The sequence below is a fragment of the Vigna angularis genome, chromosome 5 (assembly GCF_016808095.1).
Source record: "Vigna angularis cultivar LongXiaoDou No.4 chromosome 5, ASM1680809v1, whole genome shotgun sequence".
Taxonomy (NCBI): domain Eukaryota; kingdom Viridiplantae; phylum Streptophyta; class Magnoliopsida; order Fabales; family Fabaceae; genus Vigna; species Vigna angularis.
This window is the reverse complement of record NC_068974.1, coordinates 37331676-37352598: the sequence shown is the minus strand read 5'-3', so window position 1 is coordinate 37352598 and position 20923 is coordinate 37331676. Positions and strand designations below refer to the sequence as shown.

Below are 20923 nucleotides of genomic sequence, written 5' to 3'. Positions count from 1 at the left end.
AGGAGGAGAAGCGGCGGAGGCAGCGACGATTGAGGTGGCGGAGGAGGAAGCGAACGGCACGGGGACGGGGGCCTTGTGGCGATTTTTTTCTTGTTTCAGAGTTTGGGTTTGTGTTGTTCTTTAAATGAAGAAGGTACTTCACTAGTGGTGGGATTTTTGGGTTTGAGGAATTTGGATGATGTTGAAACGTGAAACGTGGTTTCTGTGTGCAGGTAATGCTTTTTTGAAGTTCAGGTAGAGAATAGTGGGTGACCCTTTTGGTGCTTTGTCAAATTGGGTGGATGATGATTCATCTTTTGACCCTTGTAATTGGTTTGGAGTTGAGTGCTCAGATGGGAGAATTGTGGTCTTGTACGTGCTGATTTTTTTAACCCTTTTTCTCAGGAACTGCTTATTTGTAACTAATGTTGTTTTGAATAATAGTTTCCTCTGTTTTGAAATTTGACTTGAATGATTTTGTGCTCAAGAATTTGAAGGATCTCTGCTTGCAAAACTTATCCACATAAATTCCAGAGATTCAATATGACTGGCTAAAGAAGAAGAAGAAGAAAAAATGGACCCTACTGCCTCGGTTCAGGCTCCAACCGAGACAGTAGAGAGGGACAAACGACTCTAGTTTATCAGGAACCAAGGTATAATCTTACCATTTTATGCTTCGATTCTGAACCGAGACATAAAGTCTACCACTTTTTACCTTACCTGAATATGTCTCGGTTCAGAAATCGGTGTCTATCAGCAAAAATAACCATTGTCGTTTTCCCTAACTGGTGAAAGGAATTAATGTAAAAGAATGTCAACATTTTCATTAGAATTGAATTAATATATTTATTCTACAAGGACCGAATCAAGTAGGCTAAAATAATGTTGACTTATATGATAATGAAAATAAGTTGCTTATATATTTTTGGGAAATTAGTTGTATTTATTTAATCTTAATTAATTTCGTATGATAAAAAAAATTCTAGGTTAATTGTAATTCAACTCGCTATGAAAAAATTGTCATTCATATCACACAATGACTAACTTAAAATAAGAGGTCACCAAAAATAAAATTCACTATAAGAAAATTATCAAACAACAACTAAATTTAGAAAAAAAATCATTATATTAACTAAGTTAGAAACAATTTTATAAACTAAAAAATATTAATATCTGCAATCATTTTTATTGTTAATAAAAAATTATAATTAATTAAGTATTACAATTTAATTTAGTTTTTAAAATTAGTTATCAAAATTTTAACAATTTATTAATATTGATTTTAAATTTATCTCTAATTTTAAATATGATTTTCACAATATAAAGAGAGAGAATAATAATTTTATCATTATAAAAGACATAATACATATTTATTATTTTGTTATAAGATAAAGTTATTACTATTATACATACATACATATATATATATATATATATATATATATATATATATATATATATATATATATATATATATAAACATTTTTTCTTTTGCTAGTTTTCTAACATGGTATAAAATATTAAATTATTTTTATAATTGGTATTATTTGGTGTCTCAAGTGTTTTTTTTTTTTTAAGTTTTTGAAATAAGAATTTCAAGAAAATAGTTTAAATTTTGAATAAACTTTGATAAATCTGAACGGAAGGGCATAGATTAAGAGTAAAATAGCATTTTACTTTATCTGCTACAGTAATTAATGTTTTTAATTGTATTTGAAGTTTGTAATTATAATTTAACTAGGCTGAAACAATTAAAACGACTTATAATTAATTAGTATTATAGAAATAATTAATTTAATTAATAATTTTCATCAAAAATCAAATACAATTTGTGATCTTTATTTCTTTTAGAAATCAAGTTAACTATATGTTATTATTCAAGGTTTTATTTTGTGTTACTACTAATTAGTAACTTTAACTAATTTTGTTTTGATCGTTCACTCGTTAGAATCTATTATTGTATATTTAATATATTGTTGATTTTAAAACGTAAGACTTTGTTATGATTTTGATTTTTAAGAAATTTTTTAAAACACAAAAAAAAAATATTTAAATTATTTTAGATATAGATTTCTAAATAACTTGGGACTACAAGACTATTAAACATAGTAAAAAAAACCTTATTATTATGTTATTTCTTACAGGTTATTATTGTTATATTATTGTATAGTAATTAGCTATATGAACATAATAAACTACAATTGGGACAACCAAAACAGTCTCTGTCACACTCTGCCACCCATATATAATCCAAAATGATTGTGTGATCAGTGGTTTAACGTGTGTGTATGATTGTTCATACTCAACTTTCTTTCAGTTTCTTTTTCATTTTCGGGGCAACCAACACCTACCACTATTTATGGAACACTCTTTTCTATCTTGCACGAATCAATATAATTAAACCAGTTCTTTCATGAGACATGGCCAAAAGATTTCATTTAATTGGATACGAATATATTTATATAAAAAATCAAGAAATTTTTTTATACATTATTTTTATTATTAATTCGTACATAATATATGGCCCTAGTTTAGACATTAATTCTTATTTTTGTTCCAATTTGTGACTATGAAAATGTTAAGAATCTTATTATTTATGTGGGGATGACACTATTAAGTCGATAATGTCATTTAACAACTTTCTGGAGATGGTGTGGTCTAGGGCAATTATATTTGCAATGTCATGTGGAGTATATTTGCTTCAACAATTATAGATTCATTATTCCTCTATAATTCATGTAGGGAGATTCAATATAAACACATATATATATTTCTATAATAATAACATATTCTCCGTTTTGAGCCAAATCTTCACGGATTTGTTTTTGGTACCATTTCAAAAGACCTCTTAATAATAAAAATATGTTATATATATATAAACTCATGTTCATCTCTTATTTTATTCCATTTGAAACTTTATTTGTTTCCAACATTTCAATCTGTCTGAAAGCCAAAAATTGCATCAATATTATTTTAACTTAAAGTGAATATATGATTACTGCATGAGCATTAATTGCAGAAAGCAAGTTACATTGTGACAGGTAGTTAGGGTCTGATGGAGATTACAGTGAGAGTCCAATTGATGCATTATGAGGGTGCAATAAGTGTAGGTAGAAAAAGTGGTCCATTTATACCCATGCCCCAGACAATAATGCAGCATCTGCAGGCAACCATATGCGGAGCATAATAAGTTTTCAACCTTTGTCTTTTTTAGGTATTTTCATGCCTTTCACATTCATATTCATGACCTATACTACAAAACCCTTTTATTTTTTAAATTTATGTTTAGAAATTTGGATTTACGAAGAACTGAAAATTAAATAATTTTCTTTTTGAAACTTTTTTATGACTTTTTTTATTTTCGTTGAGTTTATTTAATGTGATTAAATAATATTTTTTTAACTTGATTATTGATATTTTTTTAATAGTTTTTAAATTGTTTAACAATATGATCATATATAAGTTTGTATTTTTTTTTAAAGAAATAATTATTTTTAATTTTTTCTTAATTTAAAAAAATTGTCAATATATCAAATTAATATTGTGTCACATGATAGTATGACAAAAAATTTAATACCCCACATTAAAGTTTGTTTATATGTATATTTCTAGGTCATTACGTTGAACTTGTTATTGAGTATACGATGCATATGTTGATATGGCAGTAGAGTTGCTCATAAGCTTTCAGCATCGGAGTCCTGAATCGGTTCTGAATAATATTGATTCATGATGAAACCAAGAGGGGTGAAATCGTGTTCACTTTGTTTTCTTATAGCTAGAATACTCTATTTCTCTACTCATATTTATAGTTAAATATTTTCTTAGATTTAGTAAAAAAAAAATTAAAATTAAGGTTCGCATTGCTAATTTTTGCCTCATTTTATTATATTGATTTACTAATTATTTGATCATCATTCTTTATATTAAATTGTACTTTAGATTTGTTTCAAATTATATATTTATTCGGTATAATTTTTACAAAATTCTTTTATACAAGATGAATATATTTTAATTTACTTATTAATATTCGTATTATTTTTAATTAAAATTGAGTGGTAAGTTGACAAATTATTATACAATTCTTTAGTTTTGAGTCATAAGGTTTATTAAAGATATGGCAAAATCTTATTTATCATTACAAAGTATGGGATCGAGGTCATCCGACCTTCAAATAAATCTTAACATGCAAGATAATGTCAAACTAGATCAATAAAAATCATCATCTTGACCTATATCAAATAATAATATATCCATCTAACGTTACGACATTTATTACAATATCTAAATCTTCTTAAAATAAAAATACATTTTTAAAATACAAAGGATAAGTCTAACCGAGTAAGAGTCTAAATAATAAAATATATAAAGATAATTTATCACTTTGTAAAAATTACCTTCAACTTGATACAAATACACATATATTCCTATAATATATCAACTAACTTGAAGTATTTTAAAATATCCTATCTGGTTCATTCAATATAAACATTTCAAATGTTGGAATAATAGCAGACAGATCCTGTAGGACAGCTTGATTTCATACGATAACATTTTTTCATCATAAAAAATATACACTACATGTACATTGACTAAAACAAAAATCTAAATCTAAATTAGAGTATATCTATATATAAATAAGTCACCTACTTTATATTAATTGTATAAATTAAGATGAATTTAAAGTCAGTTTCTAATATTGGAATTATGTCTCCTCTGAGAAAATAGATACACTGTATATTGAGTGCATCTCATTCTCAAGATAAATCTCACATGCTTTGTTTCTCATAGTGCTTGCAAATTATTAAGAAATTGGTGTACCCTACAGTTACAACTTCAGCATCTTTTGTCGCAGTAGTGGATAGTTTTTACTGCTAAGTCACTCACAGACAAATTAGGATCTATTTAGTGGTTTATAAGAAACGAGATCATAGACCACATTGTCTAGGTTTTTTTGTTTTCTATTTATTTTCCAGCTATTTTCGTCTTCACTTACATTTGGCCATGATTGCGCACAAGGTTTAAGTCCTTTTATTTCGAAGTAACGATTCTTTGACCTACTTAAATTTTTTATATTTATTTGATATTATCTTTATTTACTTTTTATTCTTTTTTTGTCGGCAAATTTGTATGAGAAATCTAGAAACTAAACAATTTGTTTCTTTATAGGGTGTGTAAGAACAATCTTCCTAGCTCTACTTTGGTATCTCAAATCTTGATCATTCAATCGTCTGGTTACTATTCTAGGGCCGATCGATATGTTTGGATGGATATGTTAAAAATACTTTGACGTATTTTTCAAAAAGTTTAGTAAAAGTTAGATTATGAAAAAAAGTGTCATTTACCTTGATATAAAATATGTATTTATAAATATCATAATAACCGTTAAATTAGATAAATTAATTACCCATTAATAATTGTATGATTTTCGTTAACTATCCATCAATGACGGTTTATCTTAATTATTTCTTAATTACTTCAACGACTATTTCTTCCGATCAATTATCATCTGATTGTCCGCTAGACCGATCGATCAACCAATCAACATATCATATAGTACATTATTAAAAATGTTTTTTTAGGTGATAAATTATTGTTCATGTTACCATCCTTTTAAGCATTGTATTTTAAATTCGAGTCTTTTAAATAGAAAAAAAATGTGATTAAAAAGTATGGTTCATTAAAATGGCATAAGTAAACGTTTTCAATGGAAAAAGGAGCTCTGGCATATGTCACAGAAGACCCCATGAATCGTTTTATGAGACTGACTTCATAATGAAAGAAAAAGTTACATAAAAGAAAAGGAAACGTGAGGTATTCTGACCTAACTTTGCACAGGAAAAAGGTCGACCACATTTTTTTCTGAAGATAAGCAAGGATTTTCAAACACAATAAATAGAGAAAAATTGCAACAAAATAATAGAGTTATCTCTTGGATCTTGTTGGAGCTAGTGGTGTTATCTCACTTTCACTATCCATGGGTGGACCCTTCCCTTGTAGTAGGCTCCTTTACGTACATCATTATTGCACTCAGTCAAACGTGCCTAAACCAGTAGCTCATGCATAATTTTTTTTTTATTTTTTTTCTGAGGGATGTCTTATTACGAGTCTTTTCTGAGAAAAAAAGAAAATGAAGAGGAATTAATTTTAATTTAGAGTCTTTTTACGAGCTTCTTTACGATTTAAGTATAATTCAATTTAACAAAAAGAGGTTCTTTTTCAAAATCTTATTCCTCCTTAATATGATGAAAAAAAAGGAAGATGAGAAACAAGTATAGGAAAAGAATATTCCTTAGATAAATTATCGGACCCCTTTCTTCCTCGATTATAAATTTTGTGGAGAAAAAAATGGGTATTCTTAAAGTAGAAAGAAGTTAACCTAATTAAGACTTCAGAGACTTTTGCATTGATCTATTGCTTAAGTAATGGAAAAAAGCGTTGAGAGTAGTTGAAATATTGTTTTTTTTTTTCTGTTATAAGAGTAGAGATTTTGAATAAGAGTTCACCCAAATAGGAAATTAAAAAAATATATCCAATATGTCATTTTACAATATATATTATATTTCCATAATACGACAAAATATTAGTATAAATATAAAAGTGTCTTTATATCAAATTTAAGTGTCATTTCTTTATAACTTTTTTTCCTTTTCTTCTCATATTAAGCAAATGTGTAAGTTAGTTGTCTTACAAAGTTGAATTTTTCATGTCTTTCTCACTTGCTGTCATTTTATGAGTGAGTTTTTATCAAATATAGTATTGTAAGCCATAAATGTTTTAAAATATGCAAAAAATAATCATGAAAAAATACTGTAAATTTGTAATTGTATATAACTTGAAAGTAATATCTCAAACAAGATCACGAAATTAGTTGTAAAAGAGAAAACGTCACTTGCTTTTCAACCTTTTCTTATGCATAAAAGTTGTTGTATTTCATACACAAATCTCATTGGAATCTAATTTTGATTTAAAAACTATAAAAAGAAAAGAAAAACAGACACACATAATTTACTAGATTACAACACGACGTCGTAATTGTCATTAAGTGCTGAGATTGGTCCCCAGCTGAACTTGTGGCACTTTGCCATTTCCATTTTCTACTCCCTTGTATTTGGAGTTAGATTTGGCTGGGAAATGACCGAAACACCCTTCCATTTCTTCAAGTGTTTTACCACGTGTCTCGGGAAGCGCAAAGTAGAAGAATAACCACCCGATCACTGAAATACCAGAATAGAGGAAGAAAGTTCCACCAAAAGTGATGGCTTTAGTGAGGGACAAAAAGGTCATTGTAACAACCCCACTACTGACTCTATTCACCACAACGCCGGCAGCCACACCCTGCGCCCGCAACCTCAACGGAAAGACCTCAGCGCTGTATACCCACGTGATGGGTCCCGCACCGATGGAAAACGTGGCCACGAAGGCTAACACCATAGCTATGCTCAATCCAATGCCCCATATCGGTTTACTCTCAGAGTGCTCAATGATGGTAAAGGCTATTCCCAGAGTGAGAAGCGAGACCATCATGCCCCCGACACTAGACAACAACATGGGACGACGTCCCACGCGGTCCAACACTAAAGAAGAAAGCACGATGAACAACGTCTTCACGAATCCAACGGCCACAGTTGCAAGAAGCGTATGTGTGTCATCGGTCATCCCAGCATTCTGGAAGATTCTTGGACTGTATAAAACGATGGCGTCCACGCCCGACGATTGTTGGAAGCAGTAAATCCCGAGCGCTGCAATTACGATGTGACGAACTGCAGGCGTTGGATAAAGGAACAACTCTTTCCACACGTCCTTACCCGTGCTTTGTTTCGTTACTTCAACGACGTCATCGTTGCAACTCTCCGGTATCCCTGCGGCTTGTTTGATCTCGGCCAGCCTCAGTTGAGCTTCTTCCTTGCTGTCGGAGGTTTTGTTAAGCACTTTCGTTGCCTCTCCCAAACGTCCCCTCATCACCAGCCACCGCGGAGATTCCGGCATCGCCAACACTCCCAATGTTATGAGTGCCGAAGGAATTGCACCGACCCCAAGCATCATTCGCCATCCCAACTTCAATGTCATCTTTGAAAATGCGAAGTTGGATATGTATCCCAGTAATATCCCTCCATTGATAAAGGCCTGAAAAATCAAGTTTTCGCAGATAAATAAATAAATATAACGAAATCAAAGTTTGGTTGAATTATATTTAGCAAAAAAAAGGTTATCATTACATCGGTGAAAGAAGTGAGGAAGCCACGATAGGAGGCTGGGGAGACCTCGGCGGAGTAGACAGGTCCGATCATGAGGGCGTAGCCGATGCCGATGCCGGCCACGAAACGGCCGAACATGAGAAAGGCATAGTTGGGAGAGAAACCCATGAGAATTGCCCCGGCGAAGAAGATGGTGCCGGCGAAGACAATGGTGTATCGGCGGCCTATCCAATCGGAGGTTCTGCCGGCCAAGCATGAGCCTATGAGAGAGTAGAGGTTGATGATTCCCAAGAGTATCTCTATTTGCACATCCGACACCTTTAGGTCCTTCTTTATGTATATGGCTGCACCGGTCATCACCCCAATATCTATAACAATAACAACATCCATCGTAACTACACATACACCACAATTTACACATTTATAATTTGGTTATATTACTAAAGAATCTTGCAAACATTCTTTTTCTCTATTTGTTTTTTGACGAGTCTTCTTCCCCTTTTCGCTTTTTTTCCTTTTCATAATCAAACATGGATATGGTTTAATGTTTTAGATGCGATTCTTGTAAAGCTTAAAACTTTTAGATAAAACATGAATATAGTTAAGAAGACTCACCATAACCAAGTAAAATGCATGTAGTGGAGGCCAATATAGCGCAGCCAAAAGCATAGAAGTTTGTTTTGGGCTTCTTGGGAGGATCGAAATCATCAAGTGCTTTATGAGTTTCAACTCCCTTTCCCTCTGCCATGTTTTTGACTTAGTTGAAGGGAAAATGTGAGAGGAAAGGAGGGAGATGAAAGAAAAGCGTGTTAAATTAACATGTAGTTGGAGTGAAGTTGGAACGTGAAAGTAAGGTTGAAGGAGGTGCTTAAATAGATCAAATTGGAGTGTCACGTGGTGGGAGTAAAATCCCCCTCACTCTCTCCTACCTAAACATATAGTTGTCACTTTGTGTGCCACATATTTGTGTTTTCTTTATCAAAATAAATTTAATATATGTGCTCGATAAGTACACCCGAATAACAATGTCTACCGTAATAAAGATAATAATACTAATAATCATACGCGTGTGTAGATATTGTTATTTTATTTTCAATTATATTTTAAGCGTTTAATCGTTGGAATGTTATGATTAGGGATGTGGTATTGTTATTTTATTATGATTGAAAATATTATTTTATTAAATGAGGAACTCTTCATCCACATCCTGCTATTGGTTAATGAAAATATATCTTAGAAGTCCTACTTTAGTTAGGAGATGAAATAGAAGGGGTGATGGAAGTTATATATTGAACTTAGGTTCATGAGTTTAAATACTGAAATCTAAGACATTTTGAGTTAGTGTTTAATTTTATTATACTTTTGTAATACAGTATGGTAAGATTTAGTTTAAATTTTTGTTATAGAGAATATGAGTGTGTTTGGAGTATGAGAAAGAGTATTTTTGTGTTGTAAAATTTTTTACATCATGTCTGTAGTTTTTCTCTGGATTTAGAGTTTTATATGTTATCATTGTGTTTATTTATTTTTGTCAGTAGAATGATTCTTGTGAGTAAAGATGGTGTGTTTTTCCAACAAGTGTATTTATTGTTTGATAGGATTTTATGACTTATGGAAAACTAAAGTTAAAGATGTGTTGATACAATCTGAATTACACAAAGTATTAAAAGGAAGAAACTGACATAAACGAAATGGGAGGAACTAGATTTGAGAGCTGTCACTGCAATCCGCCTGTGTTTGGCTAAGAATGTTCTTGCAAACGTGCAGAAGATGTCAATGACAAAGAAACTTTTGGAGAGACTTGAAGGCTTATATCAGGTAAAAGGCATCTCAAATCAGATGTTTTTGAAAGAGAAGTTTCATAACCTTTGCATGGCTTATATCCTTGTGTTTGATGATTCCTGGTGTTAGAACGGTGTGTTTTTTCCAACACCTGGTTTTCATGGTAGATTTCATTATAGCTATAAAGAATGTGTAGGTAAAAACAGATATCATTCTGTGGTTGGGTTTTTATCATTTCTTTTTTCTTTCTATTCCTTTTTAATGCATATGTTTTTGGTGGGGCTTACATGGATTTTCTTCCGTAACATCTCTTGTATGCTAATTTGAAGTTTTTATTGTTTTTATGTCAATCATTTTATTGTTTTTAGGCATCTATTTTCCATTTCTTTTCGTTTTTTAAACCAAATTAAACTTTAGATTGGAAGAAGATTTTTCAAGAAATTTAATCATAATTATATGGAAAATTAACCAAATCAAGTAATACTAAAGTTGAACGATTAAATATTAAGTAAACGTCTAAATTTTAATTTTTAAAATTTGTAATCAAATATTAAGTTCAAATTTTATGTTAGGTTTTGGAAACAAATTTATATTATACCTTACTTTTATTCATGTAGACTTTAACTTCAAATACTCAAGTGATTTTAATCCACTTAATTTACAAACAACCTTAATAAAATGAAAAATTATGTTTTCAAGGAAATTCCTAAATTACCATATATGTCACTTTTGGTTTTCCGCTTCCCGGGTTAGTATTAACTATAGTTCATAGTATTTCTGTCGCATTAAATAATTTTTGGCTTAATTATTATTTAAGTTTTCAATAAATTTAGAAACTTTCGTTTGAGTTTGTAATAAATTTTTTATGATTTCTTAAATATTCAATAAATTTAAATTTTTCAATCGAATATCCCTGTTAACTTTTTCTGTTAAGTTAGTGATGTAACTATTAAGTGGTTGATCTGTTATGAATTTATTATGTTACTTTCCTGAATTTTAAATTTTTATAATTTTATAATCTTAATATCATAAAACAGTCTCTCGTTATAAAAAGATTAAAATAGTCTGTTTTTAATGAAATTTTATATTTTTCAAACTTTTTTAAAGATTTTACATAAATTAAAGTACAATATTTACAATGAAGATATGAAATGAATTACAATTCGATTTTAACAAAATTTAACCGTATACAATTTAAACATACAAAAATTAATTCAAATTTAATTCGAATAAATATATAAACATATAGTGGAGAATTTCTGGTAAGGTTGCAAGATACCCCAATTACCAGTATCTCCCTCTAGCATTTGTTGTCATTGAGACCAAATTTAAGTAGTCTCAAGTCTTATTAATGTATTCTTGTTTTATGTCGGGGATTGGTTTAAGTTATAAATGAGATTAGTATCACTTAATTAACAGTGAAGATTCAATTGAAAATTTAATTTTAGTATTCATCCATCTTTAGAACTTGAGAAGATTTTGCATCAAAATGAATCATTTGCCTGAAGAAGTTTAGTAAATACTGGTTAACATTCATTTCAGATTTAAAGTAACCAAGCTATTTTCCTCCGATCCATTCAAAAACTACTGAAACTATAGAAACACAATCTCTCATATGTTTTCCAAAAATATTTTTATTTAAAAAATGTATTTATAAATATAAAAAGTACATATCTTATTCAACGAGTCTAGCTATAACTTGTACATTTTATTTAATAAATTTTAGCTACATAAAAAAATGCAATTCAAGAGAAATATGTCAATGCTATAAAATTACCCTAAATTATGATATGTAGATGTTTTGAAAGCTGACATATAAAAGAATTATAATGCACCTGTCATTTATTTAGACTTTAGTTGTTTCTATAAGGAAAGCAAATTATGGCTTGTAATGTGAAAATGATAGAACTTAGATAAGTTGAAATTTGAATTTCATCTGTCATTATAGAGTTTTGATCAGCATTGGCATCTGAGTCAGCAGACTGCATACTCAAAACTCTGTTACTTTTTAGGAATCAAGTGGTGTGTCACGTTTCCTAGTTTATATAAATTATGTTTATGTTTCCGTGTGTTTCTATATAATTAGCTAAATTTCCTCAAATTTTAAATTACTTCAAACGAAGAATGTAACATGGCATCATTATTTTTTTTATTTTTTTTCTTTTATAGGAATACAATTTGTTTTGGTTTAAGGATTCGAGGTTAATTTTATTTCTTCAAACAAGCTTAGGTCAAAGTTCTTATTTCATTTCACATTAGTTATTGTTCGGTCGAAATGAGATGTTACATGTAAAAAATACTATCATGTTAATGTCAACAAATATCCTAAGATATTAATAATAAATGTACAATCAATGTAATCAACTACCTAAATATCATTTCAGAACGGGCTTCTGATTAGTATTGACTTAATTATAGCTCAAATGACAATGACCTAACTTGGAGTTAATATAACTATCATTAACACTAATTCTATTTTAGTTCAATCAATCGGTTTACTATTCTATTTTAGTTCAATCAATCGGTTTACTGACCGGTTCATATAGAACTGTGGACTGCTTGATCCCTCAATTCTTGGATTGATCAGACAATAATATTGTACATAAATACTTAGTCATTCAACTTAAAAATCTAGAGAAGCAGTTATACAGCTTGAAAAATAAGGATTCAAATGGCATACCATTAAGGAATCGTTATTTTCTATGAGCTTATCATACTCATCAAGAAGGTTGTGAAGCTCTTTTCTAAGTCTAGCATTTTCAACATCTAGATTTTCAATGGAAGCGTTTAACCTTTACCGTTCCATCTGCCAAGGTGAAACACACGAGTTATGAAAATATTATGACTTTAAAGAAATGAAAGAGCTGTCAAGAAAGATTGTGAATGGTAATGATAAAAGTGAGAGTGAAGCAAAAGCATAATTAAGTATCTATGAATAGCATCATTCATGATGAATTTAAAAGCTCTATCTTTTTGTAAAATGAGCCCTAGTTCCTTTATATAATATTGAGAAATTTTTATAGTTATAGTTAAAATGTCTTAAATTGCATAATTAAAATGATCATTGAAGTCAACTTAAGAATAAACATGTTGTTTTCATTGGCATATTGTGAGACCCTAAGTTTAAATTAAAATTTTAACAAGGAGTAAAATGACCAATTAGTTAAGTAGTTCAAATTATTAAAATATGAGTTTAGTTTGGGGTTATTGCGTTTAACTTTGAATTAATGTAAGTTTTGAACTAATTACTTTTTTTGAATTAAAACTGTAGTCCCTGAAAGTTTAATGATGACTTTAGAAATAAGTTATTTATAAATAAATATTGACTGTTTTATGATATTATGTTATATTTTTTATGATATTTTTTATAAAATTTAATTAATTAATATTAAAATAATAAAAAATTAATTGGATACAAGTATATATATTCGTAAGTCAATAAGGGATGAAACAAAAGTTTCATACTTATGATAAGTATGGATATTTATTTTGTATATACGTTATATGTTCACAAAATGCAAGTCGGTCTAGCCTTCAAGCAAGCAAAATATATTTTGGTTTCAAAAATTGAACTCGAGAGATCTGCAGAAAAAAAAAACTTAAATTTGTTTTGGAGGATTCATGTAGGAGTAGTAACAAGACATTATGGTCAATATTGTATCCAATCTTAAAATATAAAAGATTTCTTAAAAACAAAAATCAAGTCTAAAAAGAATAGAAACCGACATTAGAAATAAAATTATACAAAAATTATTTCACACATGTGTCATGATTTTTTAATTATATCACTAACAAAAAACAATTTTTTTATTATTAATTACTGTGAAATACTTTTAGCATTTTAATACCCAAAATTTTAACCATAAATAATACTATTGAATAAAATGATATATCATAAAGCATTAAATCATTTACTATGGAATCTAATAATAAAATTAAATATTTAATTTAATTTAAGTTTTTTATTAATATATATTTAAATTACTAATATAAATTTTTAATGTTAAAAAATTAAATTAATTTTTTTTTAACTCTAGTTCACTATATATAATCTCCAGGGGAATTTAAAAGTTCATATTAAAACTATTATTAAGTATAATTTAAATTAAAAATTTATTCGGATTACAAGAATTTAAATCAACATTTTAACTCTAGTATTTTTAAGTTAACATTTCTTATTTTAAATATTTTTATTATTTTTAAGTTATCATAGTTTTAAAATATTATTAATTATCATTACTCATAATATATTTTATAATAAAAAAAATTAACTGGATATAAAAAATCAATTATTTATTTTCTTTGATATTTTTATTAATTTTATATTATAAAAACTATATGAAACAATACAATTATCCTTTGGATGGATCTAGTGTCATTACCTCACTTTCACCGTCGTGGTGGGCCCTGTAGTAGGGTTTCCCTAAGGCCCACCTTAATGGGCTCCATTTGCATACATCGTATAAGGAAGGCTTATACAAAAATTGAAGAGATTAATTCTATTTTAGAGTGATAGAGTCCATTTACCTTTTAGTATATGTTATGTAATTTAAGTAATTACATTAATTTGGAGATACGATCGCCTCTTTCTTTTAGACCTTTCTATGACTTTCTTTACTATAAATAAATAAAAATAAATAAATATAGGGAGAACAATATTGTGAAAAATAGACTATAACCCACATTGCTTCCTTGATTATAAATTTTGGGTGGAAAAAGGTATTCTTAGAAGAAGTAGAAAAAAGTTGAGCTAAGACTTGAGAGGCTTTCCCATTCAGATTTCCCAAAAAGTAGTGGAAAAAAGAGAGGTTTCGAATAAGAATTTATCCAAATAAATAATTAGCAAACAATATCTAATCTAATATATGTTGACATAATACTTTATATTTCCAATAATACGATAAAATATTTGTATGAGGATAAAAATGTCTTTATACAAAATTTAAGTGTCATTTTCTTCCCTTTCTTTTTCTAAATTACTATTTTTTTTCTCTTTTTCTTTCTTTCTTTTAAATTTTTTATTGTCCCTACTTCTCACATTGAAACATTACCTTATATTCTCGTTTATTCTTCTCCTTTCTACCATTTAATGCATGAGTATTTGTATACAAATGATATTGTACATGTTAGTCCTAAATATCTCTTCAAATAACATTATTATAATATGTCATCAGACATATCTCTAAATTAATGTATCAAAAAAATGCTGAAAAATAGGAGAGCCCATAATTTATTTTTAATTGTGATTCATCAAAGTTATTGTATTTTTATTTTCATACACAAGTCTCTTTGGAATATGATTTTTGATTTAAAAAACTACTGTTTTTAGAAAAACACAAGCACTAGATTATTACACGATGCCCTAATATTGTCTACGGCTGGAGATTGGTCCCCATCTGAAGTTGTGGCACTTTGGAATTTCCATTTTCTATTCCATTGTTGTTGGTGTTGTTGGATTTGGCTCTGAAAGTACCAAAAGAACCTTCCATGTCTTCAAGTGTTTTACCCCGTGTCTCAGGAAGCACGGTGTAGAAGAATAACCACCCAACTGCAGCAATGCCAAAATACAGGAAGAAAGCTCCGCCAATAGTGATGGCTTTAGTCAGGGACAAAAAAGTCATTGAAATAACGCCACTTGTCGTTCTGTTCACCACCACACCCGCAGCCGCACCCTGCGCCCGCAACCTCAACGGAAAGATCTCAGAGCTGTACACCCACGTGATGGGTCCCGAACCGATGGAAAACGTCGCCACGTAGGTTAACACCATCGTTATACTCAATCCAATGGCCCACATCAGTTTACTGTTCGACTGATCGATGATCGTAAGGCTGATTGCCAGAGTCAGAAGCGAGAGCACCATGCCCCCCACACTAGACAATAACAGGGGACGACGACCCACCCGGTCCAACATGAAAGTAGCAACCAAGATGAACAACGTCTTCACGAATCCAACGGCCACCGTTGCCAGAAGCTTCTGTGTGTCATCAGTGATCCCAGCCTTCTCGAAGATTCTCGGACTGTATAAAACGACGGCGTCCACACCCGACGCTTGTTGGAAGAAGTGAATCCCCAGCGCCGCAATTACGATGTGACGAATCGCAGGCGTTGGATGGAGGAACAACTCTTTCCACACGCCCTCGCCGGTGTTTTTTTCCGTTACCTGAACGACGTCGTCGTTGCAACTCTCTGGTATCCCTGCGGCTTGCTTGATCTCGGCCAGCCTCAGTTGAGCTTCTTCCTTGCTGTCGGAGGTTTTGTTAAGCACTTTCGTTGCCTCTCCCAAACGTCCCCTCATCACCAGCCACCGCGGGGATTCCGGCATCGCCAACACTCCCAATGTCAGGAGTATCGAGGGAAACACACCGACCCCAAGCATCATTCGCCATCCCAACTTCAATGACAACTTTGAAAATGCATAGTTGGATATGTATCCCAGTAATATCCCTCCATTAATAAAAACCTGCAAAATCACGTTTCGGTAAATAAATATATATAAAAAAAATCAAATTTTGATTCGGTAATATCTAGCAAATAAAGGTGACCTCGGGAAAGGAAGTGAGGAAGCCACGGGTTGAGGCGGGAGAGACTTCGGCGGTGTAGACAGGGGCGATCATGAGGGCGTAGCCGATGCCGATGCCGGCCACGAAACGGCCGAACATGAGAAAGGCATAGTTGGGAGAGAAACCCATGAGAATTGCCCCGACGAAGAAGATGGTGCCGGCGAAGACAATGGTGTATCGGCGGCCTATCCAGTCGGAGGTTCGGCCGGCCAAGCATGAGCCTATGAGAGAGTAGAGATTGATGATTCCCATCAGTATCTCGATTTGCACGTCCGACACCTTTAGGTCCCTCTTTATGTATATGGCTGCACCACTCATCACCCCGATATCTGTAACAATAACAACATATACATCCATGGTAACTACACATAAACCAAGAAATTCCCTTTTTTTCTGAAGAATCTTGCGAAATCTCTCACAAACTAAACACTCCTTTTTCCATTTACCTTTTCAGCAAAAGTCTTACCTTTTTTTCCTTTTCCCACTCAACTGGATAAGTTTTACAGTACTACTATAGTGTCGGCACATGTTACACCGGTTTCCCTCCGAACAAAGTATATTAATTTCTCCGACACAGTTAATGAATAACATGGTTGGTTTTATGTTTGAGATGTGATTTGCTGTTTTTTCAAAAGCTGAGTTAGACTTTTGTAGACGTGATGGATTTTCCAGAAGAGGATATATAACATACTCACCATAGCCAAGTAAAATGGATGTCATGGAGGCCAAAATAGCGCAACCAAAAGCATACTTGTTGCTTTTGGGCTTCTTGGAAGGATTGAAATCCCCCACAATTTTCCTAGCTTCAACTCCCTTTCCTTCAGTCATGCTGTTGACTCAGTTGAAGTGGATATCTGGAAGAGGGAAAATCTGAGAGGAAGAGAGAGAGATTATAGAGAGAAAAGCGTGCTAAATTGGTAAGATGTATTTAATTTAGGAGTGTAAGGTTGTGGGAGAATGCTTAAATAGAAGAAATTGGCATTGAGATGCATTCGTCACCATAGACTAAAGAGTCTCACATGGTAGGAAGATGTATTCCCAACACTCTCTCTCTCTAAGATAAAGAAAGAAATCGTTGCCACTGTGTCTGCCATATATTTTATTTCCTTTCTGAAAATGATTTTAGTAAGCTCCGTAAGTGTACAGGGATAAGCTCCGTAAGCCCCAGTCACCACTAGTTTTCCTTAAATTTTGTTTTATATATATTATATATTTCATGTGAAGAAGTGGTGAAACTGTAAAAGAAGTTGTTTTCATGGATGATGTGCCATTTTTTTACGTAAGAAACGAGGACGAAGGAACAAAGACTGCAGCTGTACACAACTTCATGACTCAAGGGAAGGTATATGGAAGTAAAGTTAGATTATTTTAAATTTTTTAATGACTTCGTATTTTATTTAAATAAAGTTAGATTATAAAAAATGAATAAAATGGATTTACGATTAAGTAAAATAAAATATTAATAAATAAATAAGGAGAATTTTTTTAAAAGAACTAACTGAAGACGTAAATAAAATTTAACTATTAAAAATAATAAAAGATATTAATTATTATATATACGTGTAAATTAATTATAAAAAAATTTAAAATCATTTTCTAATCTCATCTTAAATATAAAAGATAAGATAAAATCAGAAGAGATAAATCCTTTCATTACAATCATAACTTTACAATAAAATAAAATAAAGTTTTTCGTATAAAAGATATGGGTAAAAGGAAAAGGAGTGGATAAAGATAAGAAAAAATAGAATATAGAAAAATAATAAATTTATGTATTTTATTCAATTTATACTTACTTCACTTTCTTTATTTTTCCTAATATTTAATACATCACAGTAATACATTGATTCATCCTTATATTTACTATTTAATTTATCTGATCTTTATATATTTATGCACATTTATATTATTAATTTATATTCATGTTGTTTAATTTATTTTCAATTATATGTTTGTTATACTTATTATTTTATATTGATGTCATTTAATATATTTTTAATTATTCAATGGTTAATTTAATATATCTTATTTGACTTATTTTCAATTATTCTCCTCATTAATTTATAATTATACTATAAAATTTACTTTCAATAATACATTGATGTTGTCTATTAGTTTATATTTATGTCAATTAGATTATATTTATATTTGTATTCACTAAAATATATTCTAGTTGATTGGTCTAATTCTTTTTAATCTATATTTATGTTTAATTAGCTTTTAGATTCGTATTTCTCCTTTCATTCATTTACATTTTATTATTTAGTTTATTTCCAATGTGTAAGTCATTTTATTCTTTTACATTCTTATTATTTATTAATAATATAATATGTTCTATTCTTTGTTCATTTGTATATTTTTTATTTTATTTGTTTCTTTTTATATAGTGAATCGTATTTAATTGTTTATTTAAAGTCTATTTTATTTATTTATTTATTGTTTTAGATATTATTCTTTTATTATTAAGATAAATATAAATAATAATAATAATAAGTAAAAGTAAATATATTTTTATGGGGTTTGCTAACGCGCGTACGCCTGTTTTTCAGTTGGTACATTTTAGCAATGTGTACCGGGTTTTAGTAGACAAAAATATCCTTATATATCATGGATTCTAAGTTTTAAGGTTAAGGATATTTTAATAATTTTAATTCTCAAAACTAAAAAAAAAAAAAAAAAAAAAACCCCCAAACTCTTACTCACCTCTCTCATTCCTCTCTCAACCCCTTCTCTTTCATCTTTCTCACTCCAATCTTTTCTCTGTCATCCCTACTGTAGCCCCAATTGAAAAAATCAAAAACATTTGCCTTTAAACAATTTGTCTTTGTAAAGAGTTGAGTCATTGACATATTCACCTTCAGGCAAAGGTTCATTTAAGATCTCTTCAATTTCACCATCTTCACTAACCTCTCTAATTTCATCATCTGCATATGTTGAATTATCATCTCTAAAAAAACCCTCCAGGCCAATTACCAATTCTTTTGGATAATTAGATAAAATTATATACTGACAAAAATTATAAAATGAAAACTCATTATAAAGTCATTTTTTGTAAGAAATTGTTTAACAATGAATGTTTATGACTTTTTCCAGGCCAATTACCAATTCCTTTGATGTCATTATGCTTGTGAAAATTAGATAAAATTAGATAAGACAAAAATTATAAAATAAAAACTCATTATAAAATCATTTTTTGTAAGAAATTGTTTGTATTTCTGATTTTTTCCAGGTCAATTACCAATTCCTTTATGCTTGTGAAAATTGGATAAAATTAGATAAGACAAAAATTATAAGATGAAAACTCATTATAAAATCATTTTTTTGTATGTTTAACGACAAGTGTTTTTGATATTTTTCAATTGGGGCTACAGTAAGGATGACAGAGAAAATATTGGAATGAGAAAGATGAAAGAGAAAGGGTTTAGAGTTTCGGGGGTTTCTTTTTTTTTTTTTTAGTTTTGAGAATGAAAATTATTAAAATACCCTTAACCTTAAAACTTAGAATTCATGATATATAAGGATATTTTTGTCTACTAAAACCCGGTACATATTGCTAAAACGTACCAACTGAAAAACAGGCGTACGCGCGTTAGCAAACCCCTATTTTTATTATTATTATATATATATATATATATATATATATATATATATATATATATTAAAATGGTGTAAGTCAGAAAGTTTTAACGGTTATATTTTATTATTTTTAATTTTTTTAATACTTTATTTATTATTTAATTTTTACCTGTTTGACTCTCAGTTATAAGTATTTAATCATATATGTAACATCCAAAAAATACAGTGTAAAACCATATAATAAAATGGTCACATATAATAATATTACAACTCAGTTCTTACAAAACATAGGACGTACGGTTATGATCGAACGACCTTACAAAAATAGCATATAGTCAAAACTGTACAAATAACTACAAATATAGAACGAACGACTTATAACCCTTCCTATGCTGAACGGTCAAATCAAAAGATAAAGTAAACGAATGATCAAACGCTCCTACAAAAGAGTAGGCCAATAACTGACCGAGCGTCCTAAGTTTCGACCTTCACGTCCGTCTCTTCCAATGCTTCTTCCAGCAATCTCTTCTTCTTTTGCTCCCACCCACAGGGTGATCATCACAATGACAATGACGAACGAACAAGAATACATGACAAGACAGAAAATAGGATAAGCTTATGTAATTTAATTCAAGTATCAACATATATTTCACACAAGTCTAATAAAAACCATCATGTACAAAAATCATACTTTTCCCAACCATAATCATATAACAATGCATGCAAAGACTGTTCTTTTTACTCTGACTGTCCGGACTGTATGAATTCTGTGTAGCTACGACGTTCGTGCACTCGTGGAAAGGTAATCTGAAAAACCATCAAAATTACCA

At 30.1% G+C, this 20923-nt stretch overlaps 2 protein-coding genes across 2 annotated transcripts; both read right to left on the bottom strand.

Annotated features, from left to right (window-relative positions):
- Window positions 1–6843: 6843 nt before the first annotated feature.
- Window positions 6844–9134, bottom strand: LOC108339831 (polyol transporter 5). The gene is made up of 3 exons (XM_017577048.2): window positions 8790–9134; window positions 8196–8542; window positions 6844–8103 (listed from the first exon to the last, which is right to left on the bottom strand). The coding sequence occupies exons 1-3, from the start codon at window positions 8920–8922 to the stop codon at window positions 7018–7020; spliced, it is 1566 nt and encodes a 521-aa protein (XP_017432537.1). The 5' UTR covers window positions 8923–9134; the 3' UTR covers window positions 6844–7017.
- A 6051-nt stretch (window positions 9135–15185) lies between these two features.
- LOC108338815 (polyol transporter 5) lies at window positions 15186–17606 on the bottom strand. Its single transcript, XM_017575847.2, has 3 exons — window positions 17213–17606; window positions 16500–16846; window positions 15186–16417 (listed from the first exon to the last, which is right to left on the bottom strand). Exons 1-3 carry the CDS (start codon window positions 17343–17345, stop codon window positions 15329–15331), a joined length of 1569 nt encoding a protein of 522 aa, XP_017431336.1. The 5' UTR covers window positions 17346–17606; the 3' UTR covers window positions 15186–15328.
- Window positions 17607–20923: the final 3317 nt, after the last annotated feature.